Below are 20,649 nucleotides of genomic sequence, written 5' to 3'. Positions count from 1 at the left end.
CTGTGTCACAAGCACACGTGCCATCGACTGTCCACGGCTCTGTCATTGCCCCTGAGGCAGAGCACTCCCAGTGTCGCCCTCCACACCCCACGCCCGGCCCTGGGGGCTAGTTGTCTGGGGACCTCCTCATCCTTGTCCTTTCGAGCTGCGTCCGCACCCTGGGGATGGGGACGTCTCCCATGCTGACCCCACAGATCATCGGCCGGAGCCTCGGGCGCCTCGAGTGCGGAGCCACTGGGCAGATGGGGTCCTGCTCCCGGAGCAGGACTGCTGAGCCTGCGGCCAGCTGGCCGGTTGGCGGGGCGAGTGTGAAAGTCCCGGAGGACCTGGAGGAGGTAGTGACAGGGACAGGCAGGCACCCGGTGTGTGGGGGGGGCGGGGCGCTCTGCATCTGCTCCTCCAGGAAGCAGGGGGCTGATCAGAGGCAGAGGGACCAGGCCGTTCCTGCAGGGGTGGGTTGGACGCTGGCTGCTTTGGGCTGTGAGCTGTGGGGCTGGGCAGGCTCTAGGCACTCGCGTGTGTGGGGCCAGGGTGGCATCCGCTGGACCTCGGGGCTCAGCTCCAAGGACTCTGCTTGGACGAGCATCGGCTATGCCCAGTGGCGGGCAGAGGAAGGAAGCAGAGGGGAGGGTGGGATTGGAGGGAGGGGAAACCCAGCAGGCCTTGGGGTGAAGCCCCCAGCCCCACGGATGGGGGTGCAGCTGCATGTGGGCCTGGGCAGTGATGAGGTCCGGGGGACAGATGGCGCCCCCCACCCACCGGCGCAGCAGGATGCTGGCACTTAGACCCCAGCGGTGGCCACCTGCCGCCACTGGCTCCGATTCTAGTTTCTGGCACCTGAGTGGAATTCGCTTATAAACAATGTAAAGTGAATATCGAGAAGACGCAAAAAACGTCTCATGTGTGTGTGGTAACTGACAAGGCGCCCCCCACAAACGGCCCAAGGGTGTGACCGGGCAGGATGGAAGAGCAAGGCCACTGGTGCAGAGGCCACACGCGCACCCTAGGGGCTCCCTGGGCCCCTCCCTGGGCCTGTGCCTCACGGGATGTCCACCTGGTGGCCTGGCCGGGTGCCCACCCCCAGCTCGAGTGCAGCCGCCCTGCCGGGAAGCGGGATCACGGAGGACCCCAGCTCTCTCCTGTGAGCGCAGGGGGCGCGGGCCGTCTGGGTGACGGAGGACACGGTCAGGCAGCAGGGGCAGAACCTCCGACTTCAGAGGCCGCAGGACGCATGGCCTGTGAGCAGGCGACCCAGGACAGTGTCCTCGTGTGACCGGAGACTAAAGTCAGCGCTGCTTACCCGACGTGGAGCGAGACCTGCTCGGGGACAGGTCTCTGTCACGGCGGTTCTGAGGCTCCGCTTTTGCGTGTATGTCCCCTCCGGCTGCAGAGGCTGTCTTCTGGGTTGTCACCGTGTCCTGGCACGGGGTGTGTTTTGACCGACGCCGCGGCTCGCGGTGTGGGCATCACCAGGGAACACAGCTCTCCTCCGTCTCCAAAGTCTCGGCCTTGGCACGTGGCCACTAACTCGTGGAGATTCAAGTCCTCTTTATAAGTGAAAACGCTCTGACAGGACTTACCGAACTTGGGGTCACTCTGTGCAGCAGATGGCCATCACACATTCCCTGACACGAGGGCCATCACCCCATCCGCCCCCCGCCTCCCGGTGGCCCGAGTGCTCCCGTGCCCCCTCCCCACACTTGGAGCTGAGGGTTGATTCCCGTCTGCCCCCGCCTCCCCAGCCCAGTCTGGGCAGAGCCCACGGGGCCTTGGCTGGGCGCCCTAGGGCCTCCTTCAATCGCTGGTCCCTGGCGCCTGCGCTCACCGTGGTCCCTCCCTGCGCCAGCCCCAGCCCTTGCCCCCAGCCGCTCACCCCTTCCCAGGACTCCTCCCTCCTCCGGGGTCCAGGCTCCCACCCCCTCTCTACCTGGAACCCCCCCACACACACCCAGTGCCCTGCGGAGTGGGTCTCCACTGCCTCTGACGCAGCAGGAGCTCCAGCCCTGCCAAGGGGAGGGACCGTCATTCAGGGCTGGGGGTGGGGCGGCATTAACACCTCCCGGGTGCCAGTGGGATGCAGTCCTGGCTCACAGGAGAGAAAAAGCATCAGAGTCCTGGCGGGGAACGGAGGAGGTCGGGAGAGCAGATGGAGAAGCACTCCCGAGACCAGGTTAGGCACCTGGGGTGGGGGTGGAGGGAGACGGGGAGAGACAGAGGCGAGGGGGGAGGACCAGCCTTCCCGAGGGCCTGATGCCCGCGCCTCAAGGGCCTGATGCCCGCGCCTCGGAGCTGCGCAGACCCAGACCGAGGACTTAAGAAAGGTCTTTTCAAAATGGACAGATGCTGCCGGTAGCTGAGATGGGAGAGAGAAAGGGACGCCCGGCCACCCTTCCTCGGGCGTATAACAGTGTCTCCAGACTTGGATGGTGCCATCAGCCTCGGGCGGTGACAGCAAGTTCTAGCTACTCAGCAGAGCTAAGCCAGGGCTCAAATGGAGACAAGAGAAAAAGAAAAAGCCTGTTTAGGCAGAGCCAGAAGAATACCCCTGCACGCAGTCAGTGACAGCAGCAAACAGCAAAATCTGCATTTCAAATAGTAGGGGATCCAGATCAAATTCTGAAAATACCAAGAACTAAAAAGCCAAATAAGACCCTTCCAAGAAAAAGTACTAGAATATCAAACCAAGAGCTGTCATTGGAAGCTTACCGCTAGCAATTTTTTTTTTCTTTTTTCTTTTTAGGTCCTACCTGTGGCATATGACATTCCCCAGCTAGGGGTCAAATTGGAGCTGCAGCTGCCAGCCTACGCCGCAGTCACAGCAATGCCAGATCCTGGCCACATCTGGGACCTAAACCACAGCACAGGGCAACGCTGGATCTTTAATCCATGATTGAGGCCAGGGATCCAACCCGAATCCTCACAGACACCATGTCAGGTTCTTAACCCCCGAGCCACAGTGGGAACTCCCAGCACGAGCAATTCTGAAGAAGTTTCACTGAAAGTTCTTTCCACACGGAGGGTCCTATCCCTCAGGGATGCAGGGAAGGTTCTCAACAAAGATGAGTGCTGCCCACAATGTAAGTTGGGCATCTGTTTCCTTTCCTTTTACCTGAGCAGCAGAGCCCTAGCCAACCCTGTACACAGCTGAAAGGCAGGGTTTCTCCTCCTTCTTTGCAAAGAGGGGCAGCCTCTGGCAAGTAAGCAAAACTTTGGGGTGAATTGGAGAAAAGCTGCTTCAAAGGAGAAGGGGCAGCTGGTTTGTGCTCTGTCCCTTCCCCGTCTCACTGCCTGAATGCTGGACAAAATGTCTGGTGCTCCAGCCACCATATTGTGCCATGAGGATGCTATGAGACTGGAAGCCAAGCTCCAAGAATTACAAGTGACAGGAGGAAGAAAGAGACCAGGAAACCCAAACACAGAAAGCTGCCATAACAGCCCAAAGAGCCTTCTGGTAGCCTTCCACCATGTAAGAGGGCAAGAAACTGCATGTGTTGTTTAAACCACTGCTCTTTCCAGCCCCTGTCTCTTACGGTGGACACAATAGATAGCTGATTGCGTGTCATCCAGCCAGCAGGCAGGACTACTTCCAGGCATGAACCTGCACACCTACCAGTGATGCAAAATAAATGGGTAAATCAAAGAAGAATCACAAAGTCGGATTCACTCGCCAGAGAAGACGCCTTGATCCCATCTCCAACAAAGTGGGTAATTAAACCAATAAAAGTGATAAGTGAAACGCTTATAAGAAAATTCATTTCGGAATAGGCCACCCCATATTATGACCCACGGAAAGAATCGTTATACCTTTAGATGGAAATCTCAGGAGAAAGCCACACTCCGGACTCCCTGAGAGACAGCAGATGAACGGCTAGGATTTCTGCCCCGTAATTCCGATTATGTTTAGGATAACGGTATCACTCTCTGAGGAGAAGACAATGAATCTTTCATGATGCGCCAGCCGAGGACTCGGTCTGCGCCCCACACGTGGGAGCCGCTTGGCTGGGTTCCTGAGGCTTGCCAGGGCTGGCTTGCTGACAGCTCTTTTTCTGAATACCAACACAGCCAAAGCCAATTTCTCATGCAATGCAAAACAGCCCTCTTTGTTCTGTACATCTCTCATTGTTTCTGCGCTTTTTAAAACAGGAAAATGACAAGTAGGAACTTGGAGAAAAAAAATAACTCACCTCTAATTGGAAATCACTACCATAATTATGAAATGGGAAAAAATGCCCAAGGAATCCAAAAAGGAAAGAGAGGAGTTCCCGCTGCGGTGCAACAGGATGGGAGGCATCTCTGTGGCGCCAGGACGCAGGTTCAATCCCTGGCCCCGCGCAACGGGTCAAAGGATCTAGATAGCATCGTGCAACTGCAGCATAGGTCACCATTGCGCCTCGGATCTGGTCTGTGGCCCAGGAACTCCATGTGCCACCAAGAGAAAAAAAATTCATGTAGATGCAGAAAAATGCCCTGAAGCAAAAATAATGCCTACACTATCCTGTACCCACCTGCTGAAGGCATCTGAGTGGCCCTGGGCAGAATGAGGACGGCCGTGGTTCCTGACTCAGCCGCCGTCCAGGTGCGTGCTCAGGCTTCGGACGGCACACAGAACGGATTCTCGTGTGGATTCTCGGGACTTGACCCACGCGTGTTTCAGGAGCCCGTGACGGTGCTTGCTTCTGGGGGGAGACACGGCCTGAGAGGAAGACCAGCAGCCCCTCCTCTGTCACCTTCTGCTTGTCGAACAGCTCAGGGGCATCACGTACTAACAGGAATTTACGAGAAAACTCTTTCCCAGATGCTCAATACCACGTGTAGTAGCTCCAGCAGCACCTCCATCCACTCAAAACTGGGAAGGCGCCCTTCCCTGAAAGAGCATCTTTGAAGACGTGATTCTGCTAAGGATGCCGTCGTCCTGCTCAGGCTGGGAGAGCGCACGTCTGCTGCGTTCAGTCACCGAGTCTGATCCCTTGTTAAGGCAGCTCCTCTTGGGAAATAACATGCCCGTTTCCCCCCACATCGTCTGGGCCTCTAGGAAAGAGTACTTGAAAAACAGTTGATGCAATACATTGATGTCTTCCTGGCTTTTCCATCTTAAGTCTCCTGCCCACCTGGCCCCTTGGAAGAACAGCCACGGCCAGCTGCTGTGTTAGCGGGGGGTTTACTCTTAAAACATGATCCTGACGGCTTTCTATTCATCCCGAAGAATAAATTCTTTCATCACGATGAGAAAACTGACTCAATGAGTTCTTAAGGTTTTTGATTTAAAATTTAGGGAAAGTGCATTGTCTCAAGACTTAAATTTTGCAACAGCAACAAAAAGTCAAGAACAGCCCAGGTGACAGCAGGAAGGAAGGGAGGCGTCTCCGTGGGAAGAGCATCTGGAGGATGGAGGGAAAGTTTCACAACAGCGCGCCCGGCATGGGATTTGATTTAAAAACACACACGTGTTCAGCCGGGCGGAGAGGAAAGCGGGTCCTGGGGGCGGAGGCAGAAACCATGACGCTTTCTTCAAGTCTTCTTCTGGCTTATTTACACACTCTGACTTTTTTAATGAGCACGTGTTCGAAGGTCTTTGGAGCAGAAATGAAAACCCCATCCTTCTGCTCACCCCTTGTGAAGCTGACTGACTGTCACATCCTCTCACACAGGACGTGGGCTCTGACGGTCAGAGGCTGGACTTGCAGTTGAGAATGTCCCAGAACAGGGTTGGCCTACGTTTTCTGCAAAGGGCGCAAACAGTGCAGATTCCCCCGGGGCCGCTGTTCTGCTGGGCCCTTCAGGTGAGGGCACCCAGGAGGGCAGATGGGTGGGTGACCGTGGCAGCGCCCCAGTAAACCTTTATTGACAAGAAGGGGTGGTGGGGGCGCCCACCTCTGGCCAAGACAAGCGAGAAACAGCCGTCTTCTCCACTTCTGGAGTTAAGGTTAAAGAATCGCAGCAGGAAAAGAATACAGAGCTTCCTCAGAAATTAAATGCAGAGCTACGGTAGGATCCAGCAACTCTATTTCTGGGTGTAAATCAAAACTTGAGGCACTCCCGTCACGGCTCAGCAGTTAACAAACCCGACTAGGATCCGTGAGGATGTGGCTTCAATCCCTGGCCTCGCTGAGTGGGTGAAGGATCTGGTGTTGCCAGGAGCTGTGGTGTGGGTCACAGACGCAGCTTGGATCCCGAATTGCTGTGGCCGTGGCGTAGGCCGGCAGCCGTAGCTCCGATTCGACCCCTAACCTGGGAACCTCCCCTATGACGCACCTGAGGCCCTAAAAAAAGCAAAAAAACAAAACAAACCAAACCAAAAAAACCTTGAAAAATATGTGCATCCCATGCAGCATTATTCACAAGAGCCAAGGTGTGGCAGGAACCCAGCTGACGGTCAGTAGGTAAAAGGCTAAAGAGGCTACACGACATACTTGATTTTCTTAATGTAGACACACCACGGAGTATTATTCAGCCATAAAAAGCAGGAATCCTGCCATTTGCCACATGGATGGACCTGAGAACATTATGCTAAGGGAGCTAAGCCGGATGGAAAAAGACAAATCCTGGATGAGCTCTCTGGTGTGTGGAATCGGGGCGGGGGGGATTCACCCAACACTCAGAGCTGCGGAGAATGAATAGGTGGTCGCCAGAGGTGGGGGTAGGGGGTGGGATGGGAGAAGTGGGTGAAGGGAGGTCAAAAAAAGGTGCCAGCTTCTGATTACAGGATAAATAAGTGCTGGGCATGTGATGTGCATCCTTGCACCGAGTTTCGAGGCCGAGCTGCGAAAGAGTCAGGATTAGAGGTTCTCACGACAAGGAAGAAAGTTTCTCACTATGTGGGTGATGGAGGGTTTCTAGATTTATTGTGGTCACAGTTTTGCAATGAATACAAATATTGCCTTGACGCTGTACCTCTGAAACCAGTGTAGTGTTACATGTCAACGACGCCGCAATTCAAAAAAACAGAACAGAAAGACGTGCTTGAAAACAGGTTATATTGGGCTCCAGCATTTAGTGGATTCCGAGGCTCACGGTCCCCGGGACCCCACAGCCCCCAGAGGAGAGGGGAGGGTGGAAGGAGCCTGGGATGAGGGCAGGTGCCGCAGCCGCGGGAAGGGAGGGAGGCTGTGGGGTCTCCTAAGTCAGGCGAAGCCCAGAATGGTGTCTGGTCCTGGTCTGACGGGACAAGGGAGGGAGGACTGTGTTTCCATCTGAATCCTAGTTTAATACCATTGTGTCCAACACATATTTTTTTATAACTTCAACTCTTTGAAATTCACTGAGAAATTCATTTTTTGAAATTCATTGACCCAGAAGATAGTCAATTTTGGTGCATCTTCTGCCTGAACCTGAAAGAATGCTTATCCTGCTGATGTTAGGGAGTGGTTTATAAATGTCAGTTATCAAGTTGATCAACAGTATTGTTCAAATCTGCATGCTTAATATTACTCAATCTACTTGTTCTGTCAGTTGTTGAGAAAGTATCGATATCTCCAACCATAGTTTGGATTTGCCGATTCTTCCTTGTAGGTCTATGTTTGCTTTATGTTTTTTGAAGCTTTGTTATTATGTGCATAGACACTTAGGATTGTTATCTGTTCTTGACAAATTAACCCCTCTTGCTTAAACAACCCCTCATTATACTTGTTAATAGTTAGTCATCAAAATTCTACCTTGGGAGTTCCTGTCGTGGCTCAGCAGAAACGAATCTGACTATTAACCAAGAGGACACAGGTTCGATCCCCGGCCTCGCTCAGTGGGTTAAGGATCCAGTGTTGCTGTGAGCTGTGGTGTAGGTTGCAGATGCAGCTCGGATTTGACCCCTAGCCTAGGAACTGCCATATGCCACAGGTGCGGCCCTGAGTGAAAAAAAAAAAAAGACTACTTTGACCAAGATCAATAAAAGCACTGCACTTTCTTTTGATTAGTTTCATGATGCATCTTCTCTCCTTTAAGGTATAACTAAACTGGGTTCTTGGAGACAGCAAATACTTGAATTTCGCTTTTTTAATACAATCTGACAATCTCTGCTATCTGATTGGGGTGCTGGGACCACAGAGTGTGACTGTGGCTAGGACTGCGTTTAAAGCGTTCCCGCTGTGGCTCGGCAGGTTAAGACCCACTAGCATCCATGAGTGCGTGGGTTTGATCCCTGGCCTTGCACAGCGGGTTAAGGATCTGAAAGCTGTGGCGTGGGCCTGGGACCTCTAGCCCGGGAACTTCCGTATGTCACAGGTGTGGCCCTAAAAGGAAAGTAAAGGGTGAGTTTAAGTTTACGTTCTTGTTCGTTATTTCTTATTATAAATACATTTGCTCTTGTCCCTCTTGCGGTTTTATCTAACTTCTACATTAACTGGATATTTCAGCATTCTGCATTTCCTCCATCATTGGCTTATTACATATATCTTTCCGTTCTGTGTTTAGTGCTTGGTCTACTGTTTATGGTGTGGAACTGCGACACTGCCGTCTGCCTTCAAACACTCGTTACCGGGTCAGGATTGGAGGAGACCCTCGGGAGAGCAGGCTCCCCGCCCCGTGCTGCTGTGGTCACACCCGACAGACCTACAGGGGTCCTAAACACCCTGAGATGTTGCTACCACTTTTCTTTAACACTTACCGTTCGAAGGATCTTTAAGTGAAGGGAATGTCTTTCGTTTAAAGTTACTGTTTCTGGCTCCCTTCCTTTCTGTGTAATCTGTGTTTCCATTTGAATTTTCCTAGCTTTGAGACAGTCTTGTCTCCCAGCTTGATTTTCAAAAGACATGTTCACTGAACGGAGACTTCTAGGTTGGCGGTTCTGCCCAGAACTTTGGAGAGGTCTCGTCGGCCTCCGCCCTGCATGGTTAGCCGTTATTCTTCCTTTTCCTCTTTATGAGAAAGGCCTTTTTTTCCTCTGTGGCTAAGAGACTTTCTCTTTATCGGATTTTTAGCAATTTGGTAATGATGTACTATTGTGTAGTTTTCTGCTTGTTTTTCCTGATCAGACTTGTTCGTCTTCTTGGATTTGTGGGCTTATTGGTTTCATCAAACTCGGAAACATCCAGGTCATTACTTGTCAGCTATCATTTTCTTCCCCGCTCTTCCCGGGACTGCAGTGCCACTCATGCTGCAATGCTGGCTATTGTCCCACAGCTCACTGAGTTCCATTGTTTGCTTTCGTTTTTTGATCTTTTTATCTTTATTTGAGCTCCATTTGCCCTAGACATTCCTTTGGGTTTTTCACAAGGTTTAATGAGGTGCAATTTGCCTAGAGTAAGACTCTCACTTTTAGTGTAGGATTTTATTTATTTATTTTATTTTTGCTACACACGTGGCATTTGGAAGCTCCTGGGCCAGGGATCAAACCCATGCTGCCAGATCCTTAAGTCGCTGTGCCACAAGGGCACTCCTTCTGAGTTTTATAAGCAGATAGTCATGAAATCATCACTGTAATCAAACTATAGAATAATCCCATCACCCCAAACATTCTTTCATGTCGCTGACCATGCCCCTACATTTTGAATAACCATGGCACCTTGTACCAAAATTCCTGCTGGGGTTTTCACTGGCACTGCGCTGAGGCTGCAAACCAACTGGATGGAAGTGACAACACGGGGTCTTCTCGTCTCAGTATTTTATTAGAGGTTACTCCCCAACAGTGCCTTAGCTTTAAGTACACAGAATGTGTCTCATTTTGTTAGACTGCTATTTGAACAGCATCATACTTTCGGTGCTATTATAAATAGCACTTAAGTCTCAGTTTCTATTTGTTCATGGCTCGTATACAGGGATACAAACCTCTCACTCAATGGATAATTGAGAAAATATGGAATGTTTCTAGTAGGTTGTGGCCATTGTGAAGTCAAAGCCCAGTTTAAGAAGCTTATTTAATGACCTGAGCAAGGGGTTTGCACACTCTTTCTGCAAATATGGCCAAAACAAGAAGTATTTCAAGTTTTTCAAGCCACACCGTCTTTGATGCAGCCCCTCAGCCATTACTCTGGCTGCTGTAGCAGGTGTAACAATACATAAGAGGCTTGGCTGCTTTCCAGTAAAACTCCTTTTTCAAAAATGTGTGGCAGGCTGCATGTGGCTCCTGACCAAAACTGATTTTTCTGTGGTGCTGCATGCACTCTTGGGGCTGTAAGTGCCTGTCCACCTGGGTATCAGGAAGTTGGTGAGTATAAGATTTAGTTGGCGCACGGTCTGACCTTAGATCAGGAGAAAAGAACGGTTCAAAAATTCATCACGATGGAGTTCCCGTCGTGGCGCAGTGGAAACCATGAGGTTGCAGGTTCGGTCCCTGGCCTCGATCAGTGGCTTGAGGATCCCTCATTGCTGTGAGCTGTGGTGTAGGTCAAAGATACGGCTCAGATCTGCTGTTGCTGTGGTGTCAGCTGGCAGCAACAGCTCAGATTAGACCCCTAGCCTGGGAACCTCCATATGCTGCGAGTGTGGCCCTAGGAAAGATTAAAAAAAAAAAAAAAAAAAATTCATTAGGCAGGAACCCTGGGATAGGTGACCCCAGAACACTGCATGCCAGTGGCTCCAGCTCCTGGTCTGCAGAGTTCAGGACAGCAGTTTCACTGGTTTAGTTCACAACCACTGCCATGCACCCGTGTGCACACACACACACACCCTGCATACAGCAGTACACACAAGCAAGCATATGCACCAACCACACCCGTGCATGCATGGTCACATGTGTGCACGCATACTTTTCAAGTCTCAGACTCAGGATGACAAACAATCGATATCCAAGACACCTTTATATATGTATAAACAAGTTAAATTTCCCTGGACTTAAAGATTGCTATCTAGGCCTTCCCTGCTCATCCCCTCGGGAATGTTGAGAACCCGAGTCTGAACCCAGATGGGCACCTTAGGTGGGCTGAGCACAGGGACAGGGAGCTATCCGCACCGTTCTGTGGTGGCATAAAGCCAGCTTCCCCTTCACCCGTGTTCTGTCCCCGTCTGCTCAGGCGCAAACGAAATTGCAAGGAGGTGAGAAGGAGCCGTTCCCAGGTGGGGCTCTAGGTCGGCTGGATCTGGAGCTACAAGGCGATGAGACACCAGCCAGAGTCCGAAACCCAAAGGCCAGCGGTTCCGAGACGTGTTTCCCTTTGACTTTCCTTTCGATGCGGCAACACCATCTCCCACGTGCACGTGTTTCCCAGGCCTCGGCTACATCTGTCTCTGCTTGTGCTTCGGGTTGGTCTTGCAGTAGATAAACCACCGTCCGCGTCTCTTCACGAGGTAGCAGTCCCTGCAGCGCTTCTTGAGGACGCCCTTGGTCTTGAAGCCCAGGGCCGGCTGCGGGCCCAGCAGCGGGCGCGCAGAGAGGAGGGCGGCCGCGGGGCTGGGCTGCGCACCGACTGCAAGGGCGGCGCGCGGGGGTCCGGCTGCGAACGTGGAGAGCGGGCGACCGCCCAGGTGCAACAGGGGCCCTACGGCAGAAAGCACTGTCCTTAGGAAGGCGGTGGCCATGTCGTGGCTGGATCTACGGGTGAAAGAAGAAAACTTAGAGCTGCTAGTGGTTTCTGTCCCCGCCACTGAAACTTCCTTCCCCGCGTCCCTGCGCTCCGGACACAGGCCGCGCGGCTCGGGGCTTGGTAACCAAAGTGCTCCGCCGGGAGAGCATGAGTGCGGCGAGCGGCACCGGGCCCCTGCCCGATGCTGAGACCCCCGCCCGGCTGCCCGGCCTGTAGGAGTCCCGCGTCGACGAGACCCTGGAGCGGCCGGGCCAAGGGGTTGGGGGCAGAGGGCACGAGGTCGAAGACAGTACCCGGCCCGCAGGGATCAGCCCCGGTGCGGCCCCTTCTCACCGCGGTGACCTCCGCCCCCGGAAACTGAGGCCAGGGATCCCCGGGACGTCTCCTTCGGGGGGTCCCGAGCCCTTCCGTGTGCCCTGCCCCCAGGCCCTGGGGATCCCTGTATTTCCCACCTGGAAATTGGGTGCGGGGGCCCGCGGCTGCGCGCCTTGCCAGCCTCTGCGCCTGCGCTCTAGGCCGCGCTTGCGCAGTAGGAACGGAGACGCCGCCATCCGGTGTCCGCCAGGAAGGAAGATGGCGGCAGTCAGGCGGCTGCCCGTGCGGGGGCCGGGCTTAGAGGCGGAGCCGGGCTTAGAGGCGGAGCCGGGCTTAGAGGCGGAGCCACGCGAGTGCGGGGGCGAAGGGCATCAGGTTCCGCCCCAGAAGGCTGCTTTACCCGTTCTTGGCCCTCTACTTCTCGGACCAGTCTTAACCTCCTCTGGGCTCTCCGCCCAGATAGCTCCCGACCCTGTAGGCCACTGGGTGTCTGAGATTACAGGGGCGCTTCCTTCGAGGGAGGGGGTGTACTCGTGAAGGGATGCAAAAATGGGAATGAAAGGTATCTGTAATGAAAAAGAAGTCACAAGCAATGACTTAAAAAAAACAGACTTTAAAATACCCCCCAAACTGATAAATACCAACTTCAAAACAAAATCTAGAAAAACCCCAGCTTGTATTAGGTGGACTTCCTGGGAGAAATGTAGAGAGACTCAGGGAAACACGTGGAGACAGGCCCTGGTCCTGACTTAACTTTTTTTCTGCAGCATTATGAAAACTCAAACAGTAAAGTTGAAAGACATTTATAGCGAACACCCACATACCCACTGCGAGGATTCCACAAGTGCACTTGCTACGCCTGCCTTTCTGGAACGTGTACGTGTGGACACATCTACTTTCCATGCACAGGAACGGGAGCTGCAGACGGGGGTTCATCTGTGTGCCACACCGGCACCGCAGCACGCTTTGGCCTCTGGCCGGGAGAGCTTGGGCTTGCCTCTGAGCACCATCTGTGGACACCCCTCCGTTCCAGGAGGTTTTCTGGGCACTGTTGCCTCTCATCCCCTCCTTAGCTTCTTCACCTCCCTGGAGTCCAGGTTGTGGGTGAGACTGCGCCCCAGCTCTGGGATTGCCCCTGCGTCCACTGGCTGGCCGTGTGAGCTGACCCTTTGGACAGGTCTTATGTACGGGCGGTTTGGAGGAAGCCATGAGGAGCCGGGAGAGAAGCAGGGCCGGGATGCAGGCCGAGGTCCCGCACAGCGGGCCTTTCCGGGTTTACTTGTATGGGGGAGTGCCATCGAAAGCGTTTTACTGGTACTTCTATTGGGCTTTGATGCAGGAACCCGAAAACATCCTATTCCGGCGGCCGCACAGAACTGCGCATGGGCAACATGATGCAGTTCCAGGATCCTCCCTAAGCAGAGACCCTTCTCCAACATTCACCAAAACTCGATCCGTAACCCTCATGATTATCCATTACCATCGCAAGTCCGCACTGCATCTTCCGTTTCCCTCCTCCCCTGCCCCTGGTAAGTGGAGCAGCCCTTAAGTGTTAAGCTTGCCTAGTTTCCCGCCTTATCCCGGCCGGGCCCCAGCCACGCCCTACACCTGCCGGCCGCATCGGCCCGACCGCACCGCGCATGCGCGCCTCCCAGGGCGCACTAAAGCGCGGCCGAACCCGCCCAGCGGAAGCCGTGCGCGTGCGTCGGCGTTCGGCGTGAAGGCGCGCGGGGTCGAAGGTCAGCCCCGCAAAGATGGCGGCGGTGACCTTCCTCCGGCTGCTGGGTCGGAGCGGCGCGGGGGCGCGGAACCTGCTCGGAGGCTCCAGGTGCTTCGGGGTGCGGACCTCGCCGACCGGGGAGAAGGTTACGCACACCGGCCAGGTAACCGCGGTAGCGCGGAGAGCGCCCATTTCGGGGCGCCTCGGTGGGCGGGGCCCCTCCCAGACCCCAGGTCCCGCAGTCCAGAAACCCAAGGCCCCTGGTTTCCTTGGCCTGGCGCCTCCGTGCCCCAGGTCCAGTGCCCAGCGTCCCGCACCCCCTGTTCCCCCGGCCGGGCCTCTAGGTCCCCCTAGTCCAGTGCTCGCGGTCTGCTCTCCCAGACCCCGCTCCCCTTGTTCCACGGGCCGGCACCCGAGTCCTACGATCCAGACCCCACGGGCCCCAGCCTCAGCGGTCTCGGGCAGCTCGGGGGTTACAGTGGGGAGGCCTCTGTTGCGGTCAGAAACTACCAACTTCTAATGTTTGTGCCAGATGAAGCACCAGGAGGGGCTGCTGTAGTCTGTCTCTTGTCTGCAAAACAGAAACGGCGTGAGACTGTAATCCTAAGCCGAAGGAGGAGAGAGTAGTTACCTTCGTTGTTAAACATCCCCGAGCAGGTGCAGAGGGGAAGGAAGCTCTGGGCCCCTTCTGAGGTAGAGGGTCCCGTGACCCTCACCTGGCCGCCCTCTCTTGCTTCCACCCCACCTGGCCAGGTCCGGTTCCGGGGGCTGCTTGCTGTCCTCTTAGGAACCGAAGTGACGGGTGTGCTGGTGAACGGCCTAGACGTTAGGAAAACACTTTTCTGGTTATGTTCATGACACGGAATCGGACGTACAGCTCACACACCTGGTCTTTTTCTTTCCAGGCCTATGACGATGGAGACTACAGACGAGTTCGGTTTTCAGATCGTCAGAAGGAGGTAGGTGAACGGCGTAAAGAGAGGTAAGCTTTCGTACAGCTCCTTATACAGCCAAGAAGAGGTGAGAGTTAAATGTGTAAAATTTAACTAAATTCCCCTGAAATTGTGAGCATTACAGTCTCTCGAATTCTGCATTGCTTCTAAATGCGTATCTAGTTCTGTTTTTTTCCCCGCCCCTGAAATATGTAACATGACATTCTGTGAGTACAGTGCTGTTTTACGTGTAAATGGGAGTGAACTTTATTCCTTTATACTCCTGAGACCCTCAGATTAAAGTAAGTCACATCAACTTTTTAAAATTACTCTCTCATCCACCTTTCGGGGTATGTTTTCTGTGGGTCACACCACAGAGACGAGGCTGGTTCTTTCAGGGACTTGGGCTGACAAGCTGAAGGTGGCCCATGGGTGGGTCTTCCCTGAGTGGGCCTGAAACACCAGTGTGACTGCTGGACACAGGACCCTTCTGCCTCAGCGGGCCTGCCCTCTCCCCCTTCCCGCAGCCTCCCTCCACCCCTCGCCCGCAGTGGTGGAGTCACTCTTCCCCTTCAGCAGCCTCTTGATTCGCGTCACCCTCAGCTGTCCCTGAATCGTTTCTCCCCTCCCCTCTGATCTCAGTGTCTGGTTCCTGCTTCCGTTCCCTCGTGGACCATGTCTTGGGGCCGGGTGGTAGGTGAAGTTTGGTGCCCTGGACCAGAGCAGTTCCAGCAGATGGGTCCCAGAGCCCTGGGGTCAACCCTGGCCTGCCCCCCGCCCCCAATCTCAGCCTGTCACAAACTCCTGTCTGTTGGGAGTTCTCCTGTGGCTTCTGGCTTCTGATCGCCCTTGCAGGGGACAGCAGGGGAGAACTCCACACCAAACCAGAGGTATCGAATCAGAGTTCCCGAAGCCGGTGACTGTGGCTAGAGGAGGCAGTGTTGGGGGGTCGCCTCGCTGTCACTGTCAGCTCACCCTAGTCCTGAGCTGGCTGCAGCCTCTGTCCCCGCTCAGGAGCGCAGTTCAGGCTTTGCTTCCTTTGGGAGGGTGTGGACACCAGAGACAGGTTTACCCGATGAGGCTCAGGGTCCCTGCTGTGCAGCCGCTGGTGGCCTGTGAGCGTGCTCCAGGCTGAGACATCTCCCTTCTGCTCGGTCACCCCAAAGCGCCCCGCAAACCCTGGCAGAGCCCAGCTGAGTTACTGATGTTACTTTAAACAATCCCTGTGGTTCTAAACAGCTGAACTGGGGCCATGGAACATTGGTTAGTCATTTGGGTTATTTCTTTCTGCACTGGTGTTGATGATTTATAGAATCATATTTTATCTTATTTTTAGTGATTTCACCCCATTTCGACATAAAGGAATAAGTTTTCTTTAGAAACTACTACTTCCAAGAGTGATTTTTTGTAAGCTTACGAATTTAAATCTAAATGTCTGCGCAAATCAGAGATCAAGAGGAAGATGAAAGGTCGGGCTTGGGTTTTTCTGCGAGTGACGGTGCCAGGACTGCTTTTTACCCAGGGAGGGTGTGTGTGTGATGCGTGTGTGTGCATGTGCGTGTAGGAAGCTTCTGCACACTTTCCTCCTAAGCCCCAGGACGGCTTTGCTCCCTGTCCTTCCCCGGGAGAGGGCGGCGCGCGCCCGGGGGACCTGAGCAGCCACCTGGATGCGGAGGCTGGGCGTGTGGCGGCCACTGTCCTGGGCCCCCTGGTACCTCACGTGCCAGGAACGCGATGCTGATCTCAGGGCTGGCGTTGGGGTCGCCCTGGAGCTGAGGCGCGGATGACAGGCATGGGGTGGCCTGAGATGGCCTCTGGCAGCAGGTGGCCCTGGGGCGCAGGAGCTGGTCGTCGCGGCTGTGGGGCCACGTTTGTCACATGGGTGGACACCGTGGGGTCTTTGCAGGCATGGACAGCAGCGGGGACAGCGCTGCGCTTCCTTGCTCCTGGCTCCCTCTCTGGCAATAGAAATCTAAGGGGAAGCTCTAGGAAGGCGTCCTCCCTGGCTGACTAAGCTTTCTAAGACCAGGACATCGCCCTTGGTCAGGCGGGCATCCTCTGCGGCCGTGGCTGAGTGGAGCTGTGCCCTGGATGGGCTCTTTCTAGGCTCGAGCGCTGCTGAAAGTAGGTGCCTCCCCACTTGGCAAGCGAGGTCTTTGACTCCTTCTCCTCCTGCCGGGCGGGCCTCTCCGGGTGAGGGTGGGATGCGGGCCGGCAGGGTGGGAGCCGCATGGCCCGTCCTCAGGCCCAGCGCTTGTCACTGCTGTCCCCGGTGGTGCCAGGGTCACTCAGGAGCCCAGCGCCTCCTCCCTCAGGCAGTTTCCACCGCGGCATCTGCGTGCCGGGACGGCTGCCTGGGGAGGAGGTGGCCCCCCGACCCTTGGCCTCCGGCGGGGGTGGCCTGCCTGGTGCCGTCTTGCTCTTTTCGCAGGGGAGGTTCACAGTGTGCAGGAGGGGCCGGCAGGTGGGAGCCAGGGGCCCAGACGCAGAGCCTGCTGCCCAGGGCACACTGCAGGTGGCTTGAAAAGGAGAAGCCTGGGTGGGGGACGCTGCTGGGCCTGCTTCAGGGGATGGTGTGCCTCGGGGACTGCAGGGCACACCGGGGGCTGTGTGGCCCTGTCAGCCTGCCCACCTGTTCAGCGGCGGCCCCATGTTTCATTTCTGTCCCCTCGGTGCTCATGCGGGGGGGCCCCCCGGCCTGTCTTCTGTCCACTTTGCAAACTGGCCACAGTAGAGCATCGGGGTGGGAGTAGTTACCAGGTGGGGTGTTTGAATTGCTGCTCTAAAAAGCCACGCTGGCTGGCATGGGTTAGGCTCCACGGGCGTCAGCCAGGCACTCCATGCCCACTCCGCATGCTGCCAGCCCCCCGCCTGGTGTCCTGCGGTCTGACGCTGGCTGGCACCCCATCCAGAAGGTGTTGTGACTGCAGCCGCAGCATCACACCTGAAATTACAGCGATTCTCGGAAGTAGCGAGGCAGTGGCAGTCGCTCTTGATTGCGGCGTGTTCAAAGGCTTTACGGCCTGTTCCGCTCAGAGTCCAAGTGAGTTCCGTGCGTCGCAGGGATGCCTCACTGACCCGCAGGTCCCTGCAGACTGCGCACCCCCCCGCCCGCACTGTCCCCACTGCACTCGTCCAGGCCCGTCCTTTCTTGGGGCCTTGGCGGCACCCCTGCTTGGGTGCCCTGCTGGGGTTGGATCGAGCGGCTCCACCGGATCGGTTCTGGGTCTGTGAAGAGCTGCTTGCCCAGCGTGTGTGGCGGTTCTGGTTCTGGCCGTGTGGGTGAGCATCTCCGGTGCAGCCTCGCCAGCCGGAGGCCCGTCACCTCTTTGCTTCCGAGCCGAGGCGCTGCCTGGAGGGAGCAGCCCCCCAGGAAAGAGGAGAACGGCTTCCTTTCCTTCCTTCACCAGCTTGAAAACGCTGCGTCGATCCCTCCAGCGGGGAAGTCAGTGGATTTCAAAATGTCTCTGTGTGGCCGCGTGGTCTCAGGCCCCCAAGTTCCCACGTCCCCGTCCCCACATGGAGCTGCCTTCCTGCTCCAGGGTTGTCTGTCCCTCGTCACGGCGTGGCTTGGTCCCCGTAGTGTAGTGGCGGATTGGGGATGGGGGGGGAAGGTGCCCCAGGGGCGGGCAGGATGTGAACAGCCCTGCGTCCAGATAAAGACAGCTGAGAATTTTCTGTGCTGTTGCAATCTTGCACCTTTTCTCTAAGTTTGAAATTATATACGTGTATTTAATTATCTGTCTCGAAGATCTCCAGTGAGAGTTACATGAAAACAGGACATGCCTCTGTCTGGAGAGCGTGCCTGTCTGCGGGGGCGCGGTCTGCACGGATTGCAGTCCTGCCAGTCTCTGCAGGCTCCCCGTTCCTCCCGTTCCTCCCGTTCCTCTCGTTCCTCCCGTTCCAGGTGAATGAGAACTTTGCCATCGATCTCATCGCAGAGCAGCCAGTGAGCGAAGTCGGGAGCCGAGTGATATCGTGCGACGGTGGCGGGGGTGCCCTCGGCCACCCGAGAGTGTACATAAACCTGGTAATGTGACCTGGGCGCCCACCGCAGACACAGGACGGGCTGAGCAGGGGCCGTCTCCGGGCACCTTTGCGTCGGGGACGTGCGTGGGCCGCCCCGCTCTTCGCCTTCCCGGGACACGTGGGCGGCTGGCTTTCCCCCAGAACCATCGTGTCGGGGCCCGTGTGACCGTTGACCTGCGTGGTTGACAGAGGCGCCCACAGCGCTTTCGGGAAGGGGAACAGCTCCTGGGCCGCTCGAGCAGAGCGGGCGCCCTGGACGAGGCTCGGGCGTGCGCCGCGTCGGGGCAGGAAGGGGGTCTGCAGGACCCGCGGGGCCCTCCTGCTGTGTGCGGGCCGCACCCCTCCCGCCCTTCCAGCCGCTGCCCAGGCTCAGCCCGCCTTGCGGGCCGGGCGGGCGGATGGGCACCGGTCCCCAGGTTCCAGGGCAAGGAGGCCTGGGTCAGGGAGGGGCTGGCCGGGCCCAGCGGCCCGGGCACGGCCACGTCCCGCGTCCGGCCGTGACCCCAGAGCTGCGCCGTCGGGCGCCCTGGTGGGCGTGTGTGTCAGGCCCGCGTGGAGACTGAGGTAGGTGGGAAATGGGGGCTTTTCCTCTTGAATTTTTCAGGACAAGGAAACGAAGACGGGGACGTGCGGCTACTGCGGCCTGCAGTTCCGGCAGCCCCACCACTAGGGGCGCGCGCGCGTGGGTCGGGGCCGCTGCCCAATCAAGGCTGTTGAACCCGGGCGGCCGCAGGCTCCTTTCTCCCAGCGCGGACCTCGCTGCCAGGGCTGCCAGAGGCATCGGTGGGCACCGCCCACCCACACCGAACTGCACCCTGCAGGGGCCTGCCCCCTCGGGCACGTGACCACTGGGGGCGGGGCTCCCCATGCAGGGCCGGGGAGACGGGGGAGACTGGCGGGCGGGGAAGGGGGCCGCGGCTGGTCCGAGGGCTCGGGCCGTCGCTCCTTCCTTCTGCTCGGTGGCCGCGGTGCAGTGTCCTGAGCCTCCAGACGTGAAGGGTCTATCAGCAGGTGTTCACAGGACAGCGCCATCTGTGTTTAATAGTCTTGATTATGATGTATTACAACAAAAATAAAAATAAAACTGAGGGAAGAGAAGGAGGCGTGGTGGGCCGCTGGGGATCCCGGGAGGGGAGAGGGTGGCGGAGGCGGGGGAGGCGGTCCTTCCGCTGGTGAAGAGAGTTCCTGAGCAGCAGGCAGCCTGCAGACCCCAAGAGCAGGAGTGCTCAGCAACACCGGGGAGAAGGGCACAACTAGGTGCCTTCTGACTGTAAAAGATGGGTCGATGGTAACGGAGGAGCTGTCAGAAGGGCGCCCAGCCTGTCACCTGCTGTCCTGGGGGCTGCGAGGCACCAAAATGGCACAAGCGATGTGAGATTCGCCCATCAGAGGGGAGCAGCTCTTAGGGTATGCGGAATCCGGGGCTACTCCTGCACCGGGGCTGGCCCTTGGTGCGGGTGGCATGAGGTGGCCATGCCCTCCTGTGGGCAGGTTCACACGGGTGGGTGCCGCCCGGGGCAGGGGTCTCTCACCGAGGCTCCTCAGGTTGGCGCTGCAGCCCAGGATGGTCGGGTTGAGGGCCTTGGACTGGGTGTGTGGGGGTGGGAGGGGTCTCCAGGTCTTGGGGGAGTGCAGTGGGAGCCTGCAAACCTCAGGCATGGAGGCAGCGTGAGTCCAAAAGACTGCAGGCTGGCTGTGAGCTGCGCCTGAGCAGTAAGGGGCCGGCCGGGGAGGGGACCAGGCCAGGATGACTCGGGCTGCAGAGAGTGGAGGTTGGATAGCAGGTGGCCCCACCCTGGGTCCCACGGCCCTGTACGGCGGGCCGTGGGGAGGGCCGCAGCAGATGGGAGGGGCCCAGGCCTAGCTAAGGCTGCAGAGGCTTCCATCTAGTTTGCCAAGGTTTTCAGCTTAGGTGGATGTTGGGTTTTCTCAGTGCTTTTCTTGGAATCCCCCAAATCTCTTGGGATCCACCACTTTTCTGTCCTTTAAGCTCTCTTGGTGACTTGTGCTCGTGTTTCTGGGCAGAGCCAGTTTGTGCCAGGAGAGCCCTGCGTCCTTTTTTGTTACCCCTGTACCTCGCATGTGGTCTAAAACGTCCTTTCTCTGTCCTGAGGCCTTGGGACCAGGTTCCTGCTCCCCTGTGGGGTGAGGAGGGGGGGTCCCTCATTGTTTATTCTCTGGATGGGAGCCCCCGGGAAAGTCC

General features: G+C 56.5%; 2 protein-coding genes across 4 annotated transcripts; one reads left to right on the top strand and one right to left on the bottom strand.

The window, feature by feature from the left end:
• Positions 1-10,708: 10,708 nt before the first annotated feature.
• Positions 10,709-11,972, bottom strand: MRPL36 (mitochondrial ribosomal protein L36). 3 transcript variants are annotated; one of them, NM_001435410.1, is given in 2 exon segments: positions 10,709-11,458; positions 11,784-11,972. In NM_001435410.1, a coding segment is annotated over 1 exon segment (303 nt). In that variant the 5' UTR covers positions 11,446-11,458; positions 11,784-11,972; the 3' UTR covers positions 10,709-11,142.
• Positions 11,973-13,494: 1,522 nt separating this feature from the next.
• NDUFS6 (NADH:ubiquinone oxidoreductase subunit S6) lies at positions 13,495-19,544 on the top strand. The gene is made up of 4 exons (XM_003134167.5): positions 13,495-13,648; positions 14,391-14,444; positions 18,325-18,447; positions 19,051-19,544. The coding sequence occupies exons 1-4, from the start codon at positions 13,520-13,522 to the stop codon at positions 19,114-19,116; spliced, it is 372 nt and encodes a 123-aa protein (XP_003134215.1). The 5' UTR covers positions 13,495-13,519; the 3' UTR covers positions 19,117-19,544.
• Positions 19,545-20,649: the final 1,105 nt, after the last annotated feature.

This window comes from Sus scrofa, chromosome 16 (genome assembly GCF_054392235.1).
Source record: "Sus scrofa isolate SSC_HxYL_T2T_F1_AM1 chromosome 16, Sscrofa_HxYL_maternal_Yorkshire_Landrace_v2.0, whole genome shotgun sequence".
NCBI classification, from domain to species: Eukaryota; Metazoa; Chordata; class Mammalia; order Artiodactyla; family Suidae; genus Sus; species Sus scrofa.
Note: the sequence above shows the minus strand (reverse complement) of the source record. Positions and strands in the feature narration are given on the sequence as shown.